The sequence below is a fragment of the Aplidium turbinatum genome, chromosome 2 (genome assembly GCF_918807975.1).
Source record: "Aplidium turbinatum chromosome 2, kaAplTurb1.1, whole genome shotgun sequence".
NCBI classification, from domain to species: domain Eukaryota; kingdom Metazoa; phylum Chordata; class Ascidiacea; order Aplousobranchia; family Polyclinidae; genus Aplidium; species Aplidium turbinatum.
Genome location: NC_137473.1, coordinates 34,269,347 through 34,287,197, shown reverse-complemented (window position 1 = coordinate 34,287,197; position 17,851 = coordinate 34,269,347). Strand labels below are relative to the sequence as shown.

Sequence of the window (17,851 nt, the reverse complement as noted above, 5' to 3'; positions counted from 1 at the left end):
AACATTTTAAAATTTTTTTCCTAAAAAGATCAAGAGAAAAACGCAGTTTCCGAAAACAAACAAACTAAAACAATGAGAGAAATAAATAGAACAAAGCCGAAGTCGCTGATCGGAGTTTTCGCTTTTCCGCAAACATTTTTAAAATTTCCAGTAATGATCCTAAGAGTTTGCCGAAGTCACTGATCGCAGTTTCAGCAAACATTTTAAAAGGGCTAGAAAAGATCGAGAAGAAAAATTTAAAAATAGCCGAAGTCGCTGATCGGAGTTTCCGCAAACAAACTAAAAAGATCGAGAGAAAAAAATAGAACAAAGCGGAAGTCACTGATCGCAGTTTCCGCAAACATTTTAAATTTCTGGTAATGATCCTAAGAGTTTGCCGAAGTCGCTGATTGCAGTTTCCGCAAGCATTTTAAAAGGGGTTAGGGTTAGGAAACAATCGAGTGAAAAAAATAAAAAAAGCCGAAGTAGCTGATCGGAGTTTCCGCAAACAAACAAACTGAAAAGATCGAGAGAAAAAATAGAACCATTTTTTCGCAGTTTCTGCAAACGTTTTAAAATTTCCGGTAATGATCCTAACAGTTTTTGTTTGTTTGCAGAAACTGCAATCAGCGACTTCGAGTTTTTTAAATTTTTTCTTTAGATCTTTTCATGGTACGAACTGTTCAGGGTACGATCTAGGTTGCATCCAATTATTTATAATATGTTTTACTGAATAGCAATAGCTTGTCATCATTGTTACTCTATAAATTGCAGTTTTTGTTGCAGAAACGTTACAAATTTCTATGCAGCTTTTGACATGGCAGATACTTGGCCTGAAATAACACAATGTTTATCTGAAACCCGACGTGAATTGGTACTGAAAGGGAATGATCTTCGTGAACGAGTTGTAAAAGCAAATGGTGAACTTCCTCTTCAGCTCTATGACTTAACCCTTCTCAATTTTCTTGAAATCAATTCTTTGGAAGTAAAAATTTTGAATGACCACGTTAAAGAGCTAAAAAATTTGACACAATTATTTCTCAGACAAAATAAGCTCAGCTGTATTCCAGAAAGTTTATGCACTATCAAATCATTAAAAGTTCTTGATGTATCAGAAAACTGCATAGAAAAATTACCTACTGATATTGGAGAGCTTGTTAACTTACACACTCTAAACATATCCAGTAATGAATTGACGTCACTGCCAACTTCTTTTAGCAATCTTGCTAGTCTTGCTGTTCTTCACATGACAAAAAATAGATTTGCGGAGTTTCCTTCTGTGCTGTGTGAAGAGCCTGTATGTGCACGTTTGGCTGAGTTTTATACATCTCATAATCAAATAGAAGACATCAGTGATTCAATAGAAAAAGTTATTCTTTTGAAAGTGTTTGATATTTCTGATAACAAGATAGAAGAGTTGACCCAGGCAATCGGAAGGTGCTTGAAGTTAAAACAAATTAATTTCAAAGGCAATCCAATAAAAGACAAGAGATTAAAGAAATTGGTTGAAAACAACAATTCACATAAATCGACTTTGGATTACATACGTACCAAGGGACGAAAAGCTGCAGTATCTGGTCAGGTCGAAAAGGCTGAAAAGGGGCATGGAAAAGGATCTCGTAAAAAGCTGAAGGATCAGAAAGTGCAAGCAGAAGCAACTGAAAGTTCGAAAGATTTAGTGAAATATTTTATGGAAGTTTTAAGAATTGATGATGGAAAAGGTATGTTAATGTTTTTGTTTGATAGTATGTCTGAATAAAATGTACTTTTTGTTGTTGTCATGCTTCACACCGGCACCAACGCACACATCTGAAAGCTAGATCGTGGTTAATATGTAGGCCTATGGTAGTGTATATACTGTATTTATTGTATTATATATACCTTTTGTATTACCATTTATGGATTGATCTTGTTTAATGTTAAGCTATTGTTACTTGGATTAGCTTTGAGTTGGGATGGCAGACCTCTGACTGCAAGTCACAAAGTATCCTATCTCTAGAATTTTAATTGCTAACCCATTTGCCATTTCAAGAAAATCAAATGTTGGTAATAAATAGGGTATCCGTGCCTATCAGAGATGTGAGTAGGGCTCAGCCTTAGCTTGTTCGCTCAATTAAACATTGTTATCTTTAAACAAGCTAAAGTAATTACAGTATAATATATATAAAATATATATACCTTATTTGTTTCAGATGAAAGTCAACCATTTCGAATAATAGTTCAGGATGATGTGAAGGAAGTTCGACCATATATTGTTGGGTGCATCATAAAAGATTTAGATTTGGACTCTGGAGATAAATTTAAAAGCTTTATAACCTTGCAGGTAACATTTTCAGTGAAGAATCTTTAAAGAATATAAAGTTGCATGATAGAGGTTTTGCATCTTTATTTTAAACTCCTCTATAACCATCTTTATTTTACTGTATACACTAGTTTTCCACATGTAATGCCGAATTAATGAGGAACAGTATTAATCTAAGACAAAAAAAGTGGAATTAAAAACCGGTTCCATGTGTTCATAAAAATGAGAACTGCAAACGTTGCTGTCAAATTATCATGGGCATTTTAGACAAAATGTTTGCATTAAAGTATTAAAATTAAACAAGTGAAGCTTTCAACAGTTTGAGACAACTTTTACCATAAAGATGACTCGTTTTGGTTTGATACAGACAAGATTGCATGAAGATGTTTGTCAAAAGCGCACAATAGCCACTATTGCCACGCATGATGTAAGACAAATCCCCGATGCAGTTGTACATTATGATGCACAAGATCCAAGGTTGTTTACTGTAAGTGGAACAAGTATTTATGTGAAAAATATGTAACTTTTGTTCAATTAATGTGACGATTTAATTTGTGGTTCAATCTTCAAAGTGTTTTTTAGTTTTTTTCTGAGTACAAAATTAGTCTTTCCAACAAGTAAACGTCATTTTTGACAACTTAGGAAAAAATGCACTTGTCTAAAAACTTATAGAGTAAGATTCTACTTATCGATAAAAACAAATAAACAACATTTCATCAGTGCATATAACCATTCAGATTCAACCACTAGGTAAGAAAGGCAATGTATCCGCAATATCTCTTTATCAAAAACTCTGCAAGGAAGCAGACGAGCAAAGAAAAGAGAAAAAGCGCAATCAAGTATCTGGGATACACAAGTGAATACTATGTTATGCATTTATGCAATGATGTCTTTTCTGCTTGATAAAAAACTGAAAGTGTGTTTGTCTACGACTACGTCTACGATATGTATGATTGACAAAACATGAACATTGTTCTAAAAATCTAAATTATGCTCGTACCTTTGGGAACTGAGATATCTTTTTCATCAACTTCTTCACATTCATACTACAGCAAGATCAATTTCATGGTAGTTCTTGCCTTAAAAACTTATTAAACTCATCACTATGCAGTAAGATACTTTTAAATAAAACAGCTTAAATATATTGGAACCACCAATAATTCTATTTTAATTGTTTAAAATCGTTAATGTATTACTTTATTGTACTACCTATAATAAGTAATTCATGTCATTCCTTTGATCAGTTCCGAACGAAATCTAAACAATAATAACAATACTTTATTTCACACCAGTTGGGTGCAAAGTAGCGTCAATACAAAGTCTCCATAATTGATGATTTTTAATCAACTGTCATAGTTCTTCCGGATTGTGGAGGGATCGAATTCTAAGCATGAAAGGTTATGCTTATCTTTCTCCGTTTCTTTTGTTTCGGATCAGTTTTGAATAGGAGAATTTTATTCTAAACTGAGTTCGTTGGATGTCGTATTCTATGTCCCAATACGACATCCAATAGACTCGGTTTAAACAATAATAAGTTAATTAGCCATGTGTTTTTCCCTGGATATTCGACTCGTATTGATCTACCTCGTCTAGCTTTTCTCCACATTATTTTACACGGTAGTTTAATGACAACAGATGACACCGGCTATGATGGCCGACATTGTATAAGTAATAAGTATATACCCGTAGCCGTATACATGATCCTTTGAATGTCTACTCCAGATACCTCAACCTCCTGAAGGATAAAGAGTTGTTCGCTTGTGTCCGGAGGAGCTCAGATGGTCGTGTCATTTCTCTTCCTCCTCTAACAAACTGCGAAGCCACCAAGATATCTCGGGATTCGTCAGATGTATTTGTTGAGGTATTGAAACGGTGTCCTTATTTTTGCAGTCAAAAAAACAAACATCACGGTAAATTCCCACTCGACAAAACCCGTTTTTTAATTGATCCAATGTCTGCAGAAGAATGCGAAATGTCTTTCCTCTAACTGAGAATGCCTCTGTGAAAGCTTAATTCTAGCACATTTGCAAGCATTAGTTACTACTTATAGAGGTTTTGATTCACTAATGTGGACTTGGTCATCCACGTTGCCATCTTAAAACTATTCCTCTTATAATTTTAATACTGTATGTTCAGTTTGTTCACTTGTACACTATTTCATCCATTGTTATCGCCGATTGAAGAACCGTCCTTGGGGCGCGTTACATGAAAAGCTTAAAGTTGCTTTATGTTATAATTTAAATAAGCTGAATAAGAATTGAATAGAATGAATACATTTTAATAAGCCGAAGATGCTGTTATAGCAAGATCGTTTCTTATAAATTAAGCTTATCTTCAATGAGTGCGAATTAGAAGTACGTATCACCTTCTTTTATAAAGCTGCGTTTTCAATTGAGCATCGGGAAAAGTCTGCAAATGTTATCATAGCATCAGTGTTATATTATTTGTAAGCAATTATAATAGAAACGGTTTCGTGCTTTAAATAAAAATTTTATCAATCAATCTACAATCAATATAGACTTTAAGCCATAGCAAAGACTTCGCAAGCTCTTTTGCTGTTGTTTGAATTAATGACGAAAGCACGATACTGTGTTCACAGTGATTTTTTATATATTTTTTATCAAAAAATCTTTCAACCTTTAGGTCACCGGCTCGAAGTCTCTTAACACATGCAAAGCAGTGCTCGATGAACTGTTAAAGAAAATGGTCGAACTGGGATTTTATTCTCGTAAGCCTAAAGTAAGTAGGTTTGAGTTCACGTATTTCGAGGCCGAATTGATCTTGAATCCCACGGCCAGCCAGCAAACCATGTCTCTTTTGTTTGATTCAGACGTAGAACCAGTGTAAAACAAACGTTGAATCAACTTCAAAGCCATTATGATTAAAATAAAATTTTGGTTGATTGAATCAATTACACTGCAGGGGTTCCCAACCTTTTTTTCTGTTCGTACTCCTTTGTCAGGTCAGAGCATTGTTCGTACCCCCAAAAAATTCTGATTGAATTTTTTAGGCATATATTGCTAAATTAAATTGCTTTTATAGCTGAATTAAATGTTAAACTGATATTTCACATAAAAATGCAATAATCAAAAGAAATTAAATGTCACTTATTTTGTTTGTCACTTCTCGGTGAGATATTTGTTGCTACTTCATTGATAAAATCCTCTCAAACGATGGTTCCATTTTACTCAAGGCAACATCTTCATTCAGTTGCAGACGATTTATGTACTTATTCTTGAATCTTGATATACATCATGGTCGAAAAGCCACTTTCACAGTAATAAGTTGTTGAGAAGAGAATTAACACTGTCATGGTTTCCATAGCAAGACTTGGAAAAGATTCACAGCAAAACATCAAAAATCTTTTAACTTTGATTTTTCAAATAGCCGTTTCAAGTTTTGGCAGCTTTTCATTTCGATGATGTTCTTCTTCAAATTATCCTCATCCGACAATCAAAAAAAAAAGGATTTATCATCCAATGCTGGAAATAATTCAATTCACCAGCGAAAAAGTAACCATCGAAAGAATCAACCAGCATCTTTGAATGGGAAATAATTTCATTTTTGACATTTTGCAGCAAAGAGTTATTTGCAATTTGATCAAGACAAGAAAAATTAGCAAGGTTTTCATTTTCAGCAGCAGCAAGTAAAAAAACTCATTGTTATGAGACAATGAGGCTTCTAGCCTACTAAATAACGGGTCTGCTACTATTCGGTGAGTCCGATTCGGAGAGTTCCCTATTCGTAGACAGCTTTTTTCGGAGAGTTCCCCTATTTGGAGATTTTTTGAAATTTTTTTTGAAAATTATCGGGAACCGTAGCCTAATTATCGTTGCCACTTTTACATCGTTTTAACGTCGCTAAACGTTCAAATCGTGCAGAAAAAAATAGAAATAAAATGTTTGAACAATTAAATGAAAATTCGTCATGTCAGTTCAGTTGAATTGTTTTTATTTGTGACCATCATATAAAAAACAATACACGTCAACATAGCAAAGGTAAAAGCGACAAAACGCGAACGTTAAAACGTGCTTGTGATCGAAGTAAGTTGAAAGAAATTTGGTTGAAAGAAGTTTGGCACGGCCGCAACACCTTCAGAAAAATTTAAGATATGAAGGGAAAATAAAAAAAAGAAAATGTTACAAAACAAATAAATCATAGATTACCGGTAGTTTGGATCAACAAATGTGTGGCCTGCAGCTTGGGTTGAAAGGAAATTATCGAGTACCGTAGCCTAGTTATCCCGACCTAGTTATCTGAGCAAACATTAATAGTTCAAAAATAAATTTAATTCGCTTTTTAGTCTTAAGATCTCAATGGTTAGGTCTAAACCCCACTCATCTAAAGCTTCGACTATTTTTTTTTCTGCACGATTTGAACGTTTAGCGACGTTAGAACGATGTAAAAGCGGCAATGATAATTAGGCTATGGTACCGACGAATTTTCATTTAATTGTTCAAACATTTTATTTCCATTTTTTCCTGCACGATTTAAACGTTTAGCGACGTTAAAACGATGTAAAAGCGGCAATGATAATTAGGCTACGGTACCGACGAATTTTCATTTAATTGTTCAAACATTTTACTTCTATTTTTTTTCTGCACGATTTGAACGTTTAGCGACGTTAAAACGATGTAAAAGCGGCAATGATAATTAGGCTACGGTACCGACAAATTTTCATTTAATTGTTCAAACATTTTATTTCCATTTTTTCCTGCACGATTTGAACGTTTAGCGACGTTAAAACGATGTAAAAGCGGCAATGATAATTAGGCTACGGTACCGACGAATTTTCATTTAATTGTTCAAACATTTTACTTCTATTTTTTTCTGCACGATTTGAACGTTTAGCGACGTTGCAACGATGTAAAAGCGGCAATGATAATTAGGCTATGGTACCCCATAATTTTAAAAAAAAAATTCAAAAAAACTCCGAATAGGAAACTTTCCAAATCGGTCTCTCCGAATCGGACTCACCGAAACGGGCCATTTCGTAAATAACAATTCAATGATTTGTAGATTTTTTTTTTTTTTGAAGCAAAGATGGTGATGGCATAATATCATCTACAATTCCAAAATAAAGCTGTACTTTGAAATCTGTTTGAAAAGCTGCTCTGTGGCACAAGAATCTTCGTACCCCTTGATGTTTAATCTCGTACCCCCAAGGGGTACGAAATGGAAACCCCCTGAATTACAGTAATTCTCGCTTATTAAGCCCAACTTGGTCCTGTCCAGAGGTGATCTTGTTATAAACAGGGACGACTGTACTATCCTTTTTGACAATAGTTTAGAATTGATCGTTGCAATAACAAATATCGTGATCTTTCAGGGAGGAGATTTTTACGATGATTCCAGTGAAGATGAAGAGTTGTCGACAGAGGAGAAAAAATCCCTCTTCGTAAAGCAAGTCCGTGTGGAAACGGAGGAGGGGGACGTCAAGGTCATTTATCCATCCAGAACTGATCTTTCTTTTGATTCCAAGGAAATCAAAGTCATCCGCTCTTGGTAGAAGAATAACGTTGCAGTATGATTCCTCCAAGTTGGAATTACTTTACTCCGCATTTTCGTATTTTGGCAATTGTGCTGCAGGCTGCCGAGCTGTGGACTAGTTAGATTGAAATTCAATGCAAATATAACTTGACACAAATGTGCCCTTTTGTCCTCAGTTTTATAAATTTAAAACAAAAAGTCAGCAATGTTGATATTATTCAAGTATTCAATTATCATTGTACAAAAAGTACGTTTTTCGCACGAAGTTTGTAATTTCTCGTGTCAAAGCCCAGTAAATTACATTTTGTTTTCACTGCATCTGTGTTCGGTTGAAAACATTTTGAAAATACTTCTGCATTCAAGCCTTGGTGTGTCACTACTACTCGGTTACATTTCGCTCACGAGACAATGAATTTACTCACTGACATTCATTGATCCTTGTCCGAGAAATATCTTTCCAAAACCCTGCCGTGGCCGCATGACTGAATTCCTATGGAGAACGTCGTGTGTAGTAGCCTATTTATTACTTATGTTGCATCGCCGCTTCAATTAATTTCGCTATAGAAATGCATTGCAAACACACTACTGTAAGTTAATTGAAAGAGTTGGTTTCTGCTGCACTTGCTTCTCAAGTTTTCAACTTCACAAGGCTTCGTCAATTTAATTCACAGTGCAGTCGCGCAGGATATCATCACAGAAATTTGTTGACGTTGATGTTAGGAGGTTTGCGATAAGTCGACGCTTGACCAAACAACGTTGATAAACGCCGCGCTCAGCGTTTCCAAAAGTATCCTACTTAGGTATCCGACTGGTTGAGTGGCCACTTCCATTCTAACTGACGCAATAAGGCCACTGCTGAGCAGGAGCGATCTTCCTGGCGTCCGCACTCCAGTAGTGCGGACGCTTGGAAGATCGCTCCCTCTCAGCAGTGCATATCCTTGGCGACAGTTAGTTTAGTTGTTTTCTTTCCACAAAGGTAAGGATTCAATTGACTGACAAAACGGTTGAGATCTATCTGGCATGAATTAGTGGTGCGATACTGATGAGCCCAGCCTCATGGCAAAACACATGTCTATCGCTGTCAATTCTTGCTACACTCAACTGCCGAGAAATGCAATAAGGCCAGTTGTGAAATCACAGCCGCACAAGCTACTCAGCTGAAAGTACCAAATAATTGTTGCGTCAATGAAACAATCTCATCTGAATGCGGTTTCCTTGGTCAGCTTTTTTACAACACACAGTTAAAAGCTAAAATATTTTTTAATTAGGTACTGTATAAAAACCATCTTTAAAAGGTCGGCTAATTGTGTATGGAGAATCTGTAGGTACTTCACCAAGGTGATCTTGCAGCTTTTCAGGCTAGTTGTTTTATAAAATTTCTTACGTTTTGACGATCACTAGCAAAAAATTTTGTAGGTAGCCTACCGTACCGAGTTGTTCTCGTAGTGATAGGTGACCAAAATTATAGCAAGGAAGGAGTTGGAATCGTTATACTGCATAAACGACATCTAGACCTTATAAATGACATGCAATAGCTTTTTAGTAAAATAAAATGATGTTAACGGGATCATCACGTAGAAAATGTAAAGGACCCAGCTTGTCAAACCAGTTCTTTACAGCTTTTTTGAAAAGATGGCTAGATTCTTTTGCACAGAGGCATGTTTGGTTTTGAATCTCTATAAGGGAACGTTCAAATATTACGTAACGCTTTTTTTTCCGAATTTTTGACCCCCACTCCCCCATGTAACGCCAACGTAACGCTTTTTCAATCCCCCCCCTTCCCCATGTAACGCTTTTTCACTACAAATTCAGCACAAAAAACTACCATTCCATACTCGAAAGCGTTACGTAACGTTTTGCTTGAACCCCCTCCCCCCCGATGTGACGCTAACGTAACGCTTTGCATAACCCCCCCCCCCCCCCCCCCCCTTCCCTCGAAGGCGTTACGTAATATTTGAACGTTCCCTAATCGGACAGACAAAGCCTTGGTAGTTTATTCCTGGCAGTTTCGCATATTTGTAGAGGCTTTTGACGCAGGGCCGGTTACCGAGATCGAAGTTTTCCAATTGTTGTTGCTGTAGAATTATTCCACCCATTAGCCTAGGTGCCGCTGAATGGAGAGCAGTTCTTGGAATGCGCTGCTCAAGGGCACACCCCGAGAATGGAACCAGCGCCGTTTGATCTAGAACAGGGGTGACAAACCTTTTTGTGGTCGCGGGCCACTTTGTCAATTACGCATAAGTTATCGGGCCACACAACTTTTTAATCATAACCTACTGTACTATGAAATCTTTTAGAAGCGACTCAAGATGAAGATATTATTCATGAAAAGTAACAAACGGCAGATGAAAGTAATAAAACCCACACAGTTAAAATTATCTTACGCAGAATCGAAACATACAACAGTAAAACATAAAAACAAATCAACTTGAGCAAAAAGGATACAGCGACACCTACTTGCACAACAGTATTTGAGCAAAAAGGATAGAGCAACAGATAATGAAGACAGTTTAATTTTCGAAGCGTTTGCTGCTGTTACATGAATATGATTTTTTTTGGCTCTATCCTTTTTGCTCAAGTTGACTAAACGTTTCGACCATTATGCTCTGAGACAACTGTTCCAGACAATTGTTCACCAAATCAAACGTCATATAAAACCGTTCAGATCTACTGAATCTTAGCGTATTACGTAATGGAATATTTCTAAAAAAATGAGCAGATTGCACCATCGTTTGCAAGACCTGTAAAACATTGCAGCTGCAGCATAACATTACATCATCGTTAAATGATTCTTAAATTACGAGATATGGTGTAAGCCAAATTGAACACCTGCTGGAATAGCATTATAATGGTTATCATTACTACGTCACAGAAACTGCTTACGTGCGTTTGAGATATTGCAATCTATTCTCGTCATTTTTAAAATGGTTGCTTGAAGGTTGGTCGCATGTTTAACTGTTTTGCTTTGTGCTTACCAGCTGGACGAAACTTCCGTCTTTTATCTCAGTAATTTGTATTGTAGTGACAAGTTTTTAGTAGCGTACGGTGTTGCGTCGCAATTTCGACAGCCTTGGGACTATTTTTACAGAAATACAGTTCTTGAATAGACGTTTCAGAAGAGTGTTTCTTTTCGGTCATTGCATACAGACGAACGGATCCGGAAATCTTATGTTACAATTTTCCCATGAAGAGATTATGGTTTACCGCTGTGACCAACAACAATCAGTTAATGAAATTTATTTTTCAACAAACAAAAGCCAGGGATATCTAGAACAACGGGATTGCTGACTTTGCAAATTTCGATACAGCGATGGACACTAGAAGGGTCAGCACTGTTAACGCCCGAAAATGAAGAAGGCGAAAGCGCGTGTCAATTACGCTGTTGAGAAGTCGCTTTTTCTAGATACCCCTGCTGTGAAGCTAAAATAAGGTCTTGAAAGTGAGCACTCCTAGGCATCTTCCCTAGCAACACCCATAGCAACAACTAATGGCTGGCCTTGTCTATAACTTAAGATCATCATTTTAAAGCAAACTTTTGCTGTTAGTCATCTAAGACTATTGAGTATTGAACACAGCTTTGGTTTTCATATTTAATTGATTATTGCATCACTTTTGGGCAAGTTTTAGTCATCAAAAATAGGAAATAAAAAAAACATGAAAGGAAGTAAGAAAATTCAATTTCGTGGTATTGCTAAACAAAGAAAGTTGGATAAGGTTGGTTGTAAGTCTAACAATGGTGGTAGACTTGATGAACTGTTACTGTAACACAAGTGTAACCTTTTCTGTAACACCAGAAAGCCATCCAACAACAGAGGATCAAAGCCCTTTTTGCCAACCTTCTACTTCAGCAAAAAAAATTAGGAAAACAAGACAGTGGCAAAATCTCTGCATATTCAGAAATCTGCCAAATAGGCTACTCGACAAGTTTTGACTTGACAAATCAAGAAAAAAGAAGCTTTAACACATCTAAGGCCAGGAGAAAAACATTAAAAGCACTTAAGAAAAAGTTACAAACCCAAGCAGAGGCAAAAAAAGGGTCAACTTATGATAAAAGAGGCTTTAAAGTGTTGAAAATGTTTATTGTTGTTTTTCGTAAAATGTGATTTTGACCAAGTACTGTACCAAATTTTAATCCCAAATATCTCTTTCATTTATTTGCCAATCGCTTTCAAATTTTTAACACTATCAGACAGAGTAAACATGCAAAGCCTCTGGTCAAAGAATTTTGAAAATTTGGCCATGATGCTGTCGACACCCATTTGTTTTATGTCAGAGGATCAAGATTTTTGAAAAAATCCAACACTTCGAATAACTTTTTATTTTCTCAAAATATCTTCATTTCCTTCCATAGAGCTTCAGTCTTGCTACTTGTAAACATTCTATTAAAATGTGATTCAAATCCAGTAAGTGGTATTAAAAATATTTGTGTTTAAAATTTGTGTATTTTTCACCACTTGGTGGCAGTTTGAGGAAAAACGGCCACATTTTCAATTTTTTTTTGCTTTTTTTAAATTATTTTATCTTCAAGCATCATTTTAAAAACAAGAAATATGTTGTATGTTGAGAAATCCACATTTTAGTTTGTGCAGTAATGATGCAGTAACCCTCCTATTGTCCACTTCAAAACAGAGTCAGCAATCCCGTTGTTCTAGATATCACTGACAAAAGCCCATGCGAGTCATACAGCTGAAGCTATCTAATGCAGCATTGAAGCATAAAATATTAAAAAATAACATTGAAGCATTGAATTTTTTTGCTTAGTGGGATTTTTGGAAAGTTTTTTGCTTGACTAAGCGTTCAATATTAGGTCGAACAGACAATGTGGCAATACTCTCAACTGCATAGGCTACTAAGATTTTCATCTTTCATACCGATATCACATGATCAAACTTCACAGATTTTGCGCAAAGGCTTTGCTGGTGAATAATGCAATGACACAAAGGAAAGATGTAGGGCAAAGGCAGGTTAGTTGATACAAATTTTACATAAAATGCGTTTTTTCACGAAACGCTAGGTGTAGCAACGGAACTTAGGTGCATATGAAAGCTCATTTATAGGGTTACTTTTTTGCCAAGTTTGGCTCCTTGCATTTAAATAGCAATCAGTTAATGCACCTTGGAATACAACATTCTATAATGTATCAACTAACCTTTCGAAAAGGTTAGTTGATACACTCTTAAGGTTAGTTGATACACACATTGCAGTCCAGCAGGTTAGTTGACGCATGGCTGTAGCCTATTCAAGCTGAAAAATCAGGAAATAAATGTTCATGAGCAAAGCAGTGAGCAGTCTTTTTTTAACCCTTTGAGGACCGTTGGTACATATGTGTACCATGAACTTTTTCCACGATGTCTAACCATTTTCTTGCAGTTATCAAAAAGTATTTGTCTCTAAACGTTTCTTAAATAGATAATCTATTTATGAATAAAAAAAATTTGGAAATTGTATTTTGTTTAAGCTTTGTTTTAACTAGTTTTGTTTGGTGAATTCGTCAGGGTTTGAAGCGGTAAACTTTGAAAGATCAACAAGACAAGAAAAAAATGTAAAAAAAATATAATTTTTATTCTACATCAATGTTTAGTGATTAATCTGACTTATCCCATCAGTAAAACCATAAAAAAAAATTAAAAAAAATGTTGCTAGACAATGCTAAACTTTTGTGGTACACATATGTACCAAAGGTCCTGAAGGGTAAATTCTATTAGTCTAATGGAGGGATACAGTGATGTGGGAAAAACATAAAAATTAAGACTGTTGTTTTGAAATTTTAATGTAAATAACACGAAATATATTAGGAATGTATTTTAGACCTACATGCAAAGGTAAATTTAACTGATAGCATTACTTCCGGTTGAAAAATTATCAATAATTTGTCGCGAATTATGTCAATACTGTATATACAAGCAATTATGATTTTCGTCGTCGTCGCCGTGTGAGCCTCTGAAAACAGTCCCACCTAATCAAATAACTTTACAGACTTTTTGAAGTTAGTTTTTATTTCGCAGAGTAGCGATGAGCCATGAATGTAGAAGTGTTAGCTGTAGAGTTAGGGTATTCAACAGGTTATAGGAAGTGCTAATCCAGCCTAGGGCATCTCAAAATCACTTGAACCTTGTATGCAACGGCTAGGCTAGTCAAGACTAAGCTCAATACTAGTAAAGTTTATCTCCAAAGCAATACTGTTGGGTTTTTTTAAAATACAGTTTAGGAATATCAACTTTTCAACAAAGTTTGAAAGCATTTTTTCAAAATTTGGGGTAAAAACGTGCTCAGAACGCACCAAATTTAATGCCATTTTTCAAATTTTTCTGGGAGGAGACCCCCCATACCCCCCCCGCGAAGTCGTTCGCCTTCGGTGATCTCAGTGGCGGGCTTCGCCCCCCCCTCCACTATTCATTGCAGCCCCACTGCTCACAAATAGCACCAGCCGCCACTGTGTAAAACCATACCAGCAATGATGCTAAAGACATTACCCTTAAGGACCAATGGTACACATATGTACCACAGCGTAACTTCTATTTGAAATAAAAAAAAATTAATTTTTTTTCAAATACCTCTTTAAAGTGATAAACTTGTAGTAAAAATCATCAATATTTCAATAAAACATGTCTCAAAAGTTTATGGTCCTCAAAGGGTTGTTAAATTTCTCCAGCGGTTTCCCAAAATTTGGACTTGCAACTACAGTAGAAAAGTAATGGTTGTTTCTCGCTATGTCTTAAGCAAATATGGCTATTTTTTAGTATTTAAATGAAACACTTGCGGTCTCTTAAAACAAACCTTAAAAAAAACCTGGCAGTGAGTATTACCGTCCACAATAAAACACACCACACAAACGAATGCCCTTTTTGTAAACAATTATATTGTCAGATTAGTAGGCCAAATCCCACTACTTCAAATAGTTGCTCCTTCTGGAAGACCCTCCTAAAGCATTGGGGTATGGCATTTTATAAAACTGTGGCATACCAGTTATGTCTGATACACAAACCATTTATTGAATTAATTTATACAAGATATTGAATTATTATCTGTAAAACATAATGCAACCTTTTTGGGCACATGCCAATACTTTTAATTTTGCTATTTTTCCCATAGCAATTAAATTTTGGGGCACTAGCAGACTTGTCAAAATCTTGAGGGAACACTGCCCCTAACTATCACATCATTGACTTTGCCCAATACAATCTAGGCCTATCTTAAGGTTAGAGGGGATTGATGTAGATATTGCATAAAACCTTGATAATTTTGGTCATGCAGGTTAGTTGATACAGTGTCTTAACTAACCCATAGATTAATGTATCAACTAACCTTTTCTTAAAATTTTGAAAAACATGGACGTCATTGTGCCAACACAAGAGTTGGAAAACTTTTTCACTTGCACATTGTTACCTTGCCTCAAGATACTAAATCTCACCTATAAGTAAATATTCTACCTTAACTAAAAATTAATTAAAAATGAGCCCTGTCGCTAAAAGACCTTAGCTGTTGTAGAGCGACAATAAATAAAACCATAACATTATTATTATTATCTACCTTAACTCAACTTTCTCTAATTCATTGTAATGAAAATCTGATAAAAATTACAAAAAACTCTAAATTTCTAACTTTTTTCCAAATTAAGCAACTCTACGCTGCCAAATCTTTATCTGATATAATTATCATAACACTTGACCAGCTGATGGCAGTATTTCCCAAAAATATTGTTTATTTGTTTTGGGGGGTGTATCAACTAACCTGTCCTTGCCCTACCTGTGAAGGCATAAAACAGCTTTGAAATGTCTTTAATGCAGAAGCGATTGTCAAATTGTTTTTGCGGCCCGCACAAAATTCTTTGACGGGGCCGCAGGTTCGTCACCTCTGATCTAGAAGCTTCTTCGTTCACTAACCAACTAAGCTATCGGGGAGGATGAATTGCTTTGCTACAGTAAATTCATAAAAATCAACTAGCTCACAGTGATAGACTTATTGAATAATATGACAGAAGGCTGAAAATATTTTGAACACAACCTACTTTTTGCCTGTTTACTTTCACGCAATTAATTTTTCTAGGATTTCGAAGCGAAATTTTGTTTGGAAAGCAGGCTTTATCACGTAACCTACTTTTGAGAATAGCTGTATGACTGAGCAATCAAGTTTCGTTTTTTTTTTCTAATTTACAAGATTGATGACAAACCAGTAAAAAGTTTCAAATTTATTTACAGAAGACGAAAAATGACAAGACAGTATTTTACAAAACACACATTTTTACATGAATAATGTAAGCCTATGTTCACATGGTCATTCTAAAATGCTGCATTGCCTAAGGCCAAATACATGAATAAAAAAAATCAAATCAATATTTTTTTGAGCGAAAGTGATTTGAAAATAACAAGCGGGATCTTAATTTGTAATGATCTCGATGACATGCAAACTTCACTTAGAACAATTATTGTATCAAAAATATCTTTAGGGGCGTAGGTAACTTAAAACATTATCTCCAACCGTTGCAAAAACAATAGGCTACGTAATGAGACACATGAGAAACATTTTTATTTTTCCAAGAATAGAAAAATCCAAGATTTCTCTGAACAAAAATTCGGTCCTCATATCTTAGATTGCGGCACAACTCAAACCAGACAAACTTGCCAATTTTGCAATCCTTGACGAAAAGGAGAGAAGGAAAAAAGACTTGTTCAGTGGAAGAATTTGACAGGTGGTTCGTAAAAAAAATCAGTAGCATTCATTTATCTGAGATCAAGTTGTTATGCGCTCTTTTTTATCCTATCCAGGCTTGCGCCAGGTCACTGGAAATTTATTTTAAGTTGACCAAAAGGCAAGGGATCCAATATTCATGTCCACATTCAGACAGGCCATGAAATGTCTTTGCAAAGACACAGCGGCTCCCACCACTCGGCTATCCAGCCAGCATGTGATCGTGTTGCTCTCAAGCAAAATCTTATAGATTTTACAACGCTACCTAACTACGTTTTCAAAAACAGCAGGAAAAAGAACTGCCATTATGAAAAATGTGTTTTTTTTCTAAGCTTACAACATATTAGAAAAGGAGGCAATCGTGCATTTTTTTTAAAATAATCTGACAGTAGCGATTAAACGATCTTTCGAACAGAGCTACGTTTGAAAAATTAAGATGAGCAAAACTAGCAATACCACAAAATTCAGTTGGAGTGGCGGTAACAGCACAAGTTAGCCAATGATGGAAAACCTTAACCACAAATTTGTTTCAACTGTGTAAGCGCATAGCCCAGTGGCGTAGCTAGGGGGGGACGGACCGCCCTGGGCGGCACGTCTGGGGGGCGGCACTTTCAGACAGGACGTTTTGTTTTTTTGTTGATAATGCAATGTCTCTAAAACAAAGTTTGCCTAATTTTAAACGAAACTCCATTAAAAGAGCGAGTTTTGCCAATACCAAACATTCAAATATCTCAGCCAGGAATTAGCAACAAGAAAACATAGAGACTTAGCTTTAGCAACAAGAAAACATAGAGACTTAGCTTTATTAAGTTACCGAAAAATTCTCAAGAAAACATGATCTTATCCTTTTGCTATGCCACCGGACAGCACCATTTTACAGGAATATTTATACTAAGGGATTTATACCCACATTTTTGTTGAAAATGCTCTCAGAATGCACCAAATCCAAAGTAATTTTTCAAAACTTTCCCCCAGACCCCCGCCGCTGGGTGTCGTCTTTGGCGAGGACGCCGTCGGGCTTCGTCCGCGGGCCCTTAAAACTCCCCCTTTCAAAATTACTGGCTACGCTACTGGTTCAAAACATACAATAATTCCACTTTTAGTCAATTCAAAAAATTTCATTTTCACATGCTTTTTCTTGAAGAGGCGGCAAAATCTGAATCCGCCCCGGGCGGCACATTCCCTAGCTACGCCACTGGCACAGCCTAGCAGGTGCACAGTCATACCGACAGCGTGATATTTCTCACAAGCAAATAATAAATATATGTTGTTAAAAACAATTCAGTTCGAGCTTTCTGCTTCGGTGTGGAATGCAAATCCACAAGATAGACAAATAGCGTTGGAATAAAACAGTGTTTCATTTTTTACAAAGTAAATGCGCTTTATTTAAGC

The 17,851-nt window shown here is 35.9% G+C and overlaps 1 protein-coding gene across 1 annotated transcript; it reads left to right on the top strand.

Annotated features, from left to right (window-relative positions):
- Nucleotides 1-769: 769 nt before the first annotated feature.
- On the top strand, nt 770-8,089 carry LOC145764633 (leucine-rich repeat-containing protein 47-like). Its single transcript, XM_082576271.1, has 7 exons — nt 770-1,700; nt 2,172-2,302; nt 2,649-2,768; nt 3,019-3,137; nt 4,004-4,142; nt 4,925-5,020; nt 7,611-8,089. The coding sequence occupies exons 1-7, from the start codon at nt 797-799 to the stop codon at nt 7,788-7,790; spliced, it is 1,689 nt and encodes a 562-aa protein (XP_082432397.1). The 5' UTR covers nt 770-796; the 3' UTR covers nt 7,791-8,089.
- Nucleotides 8,090-17,851: the final 9,762 nt, after the last annotated feature.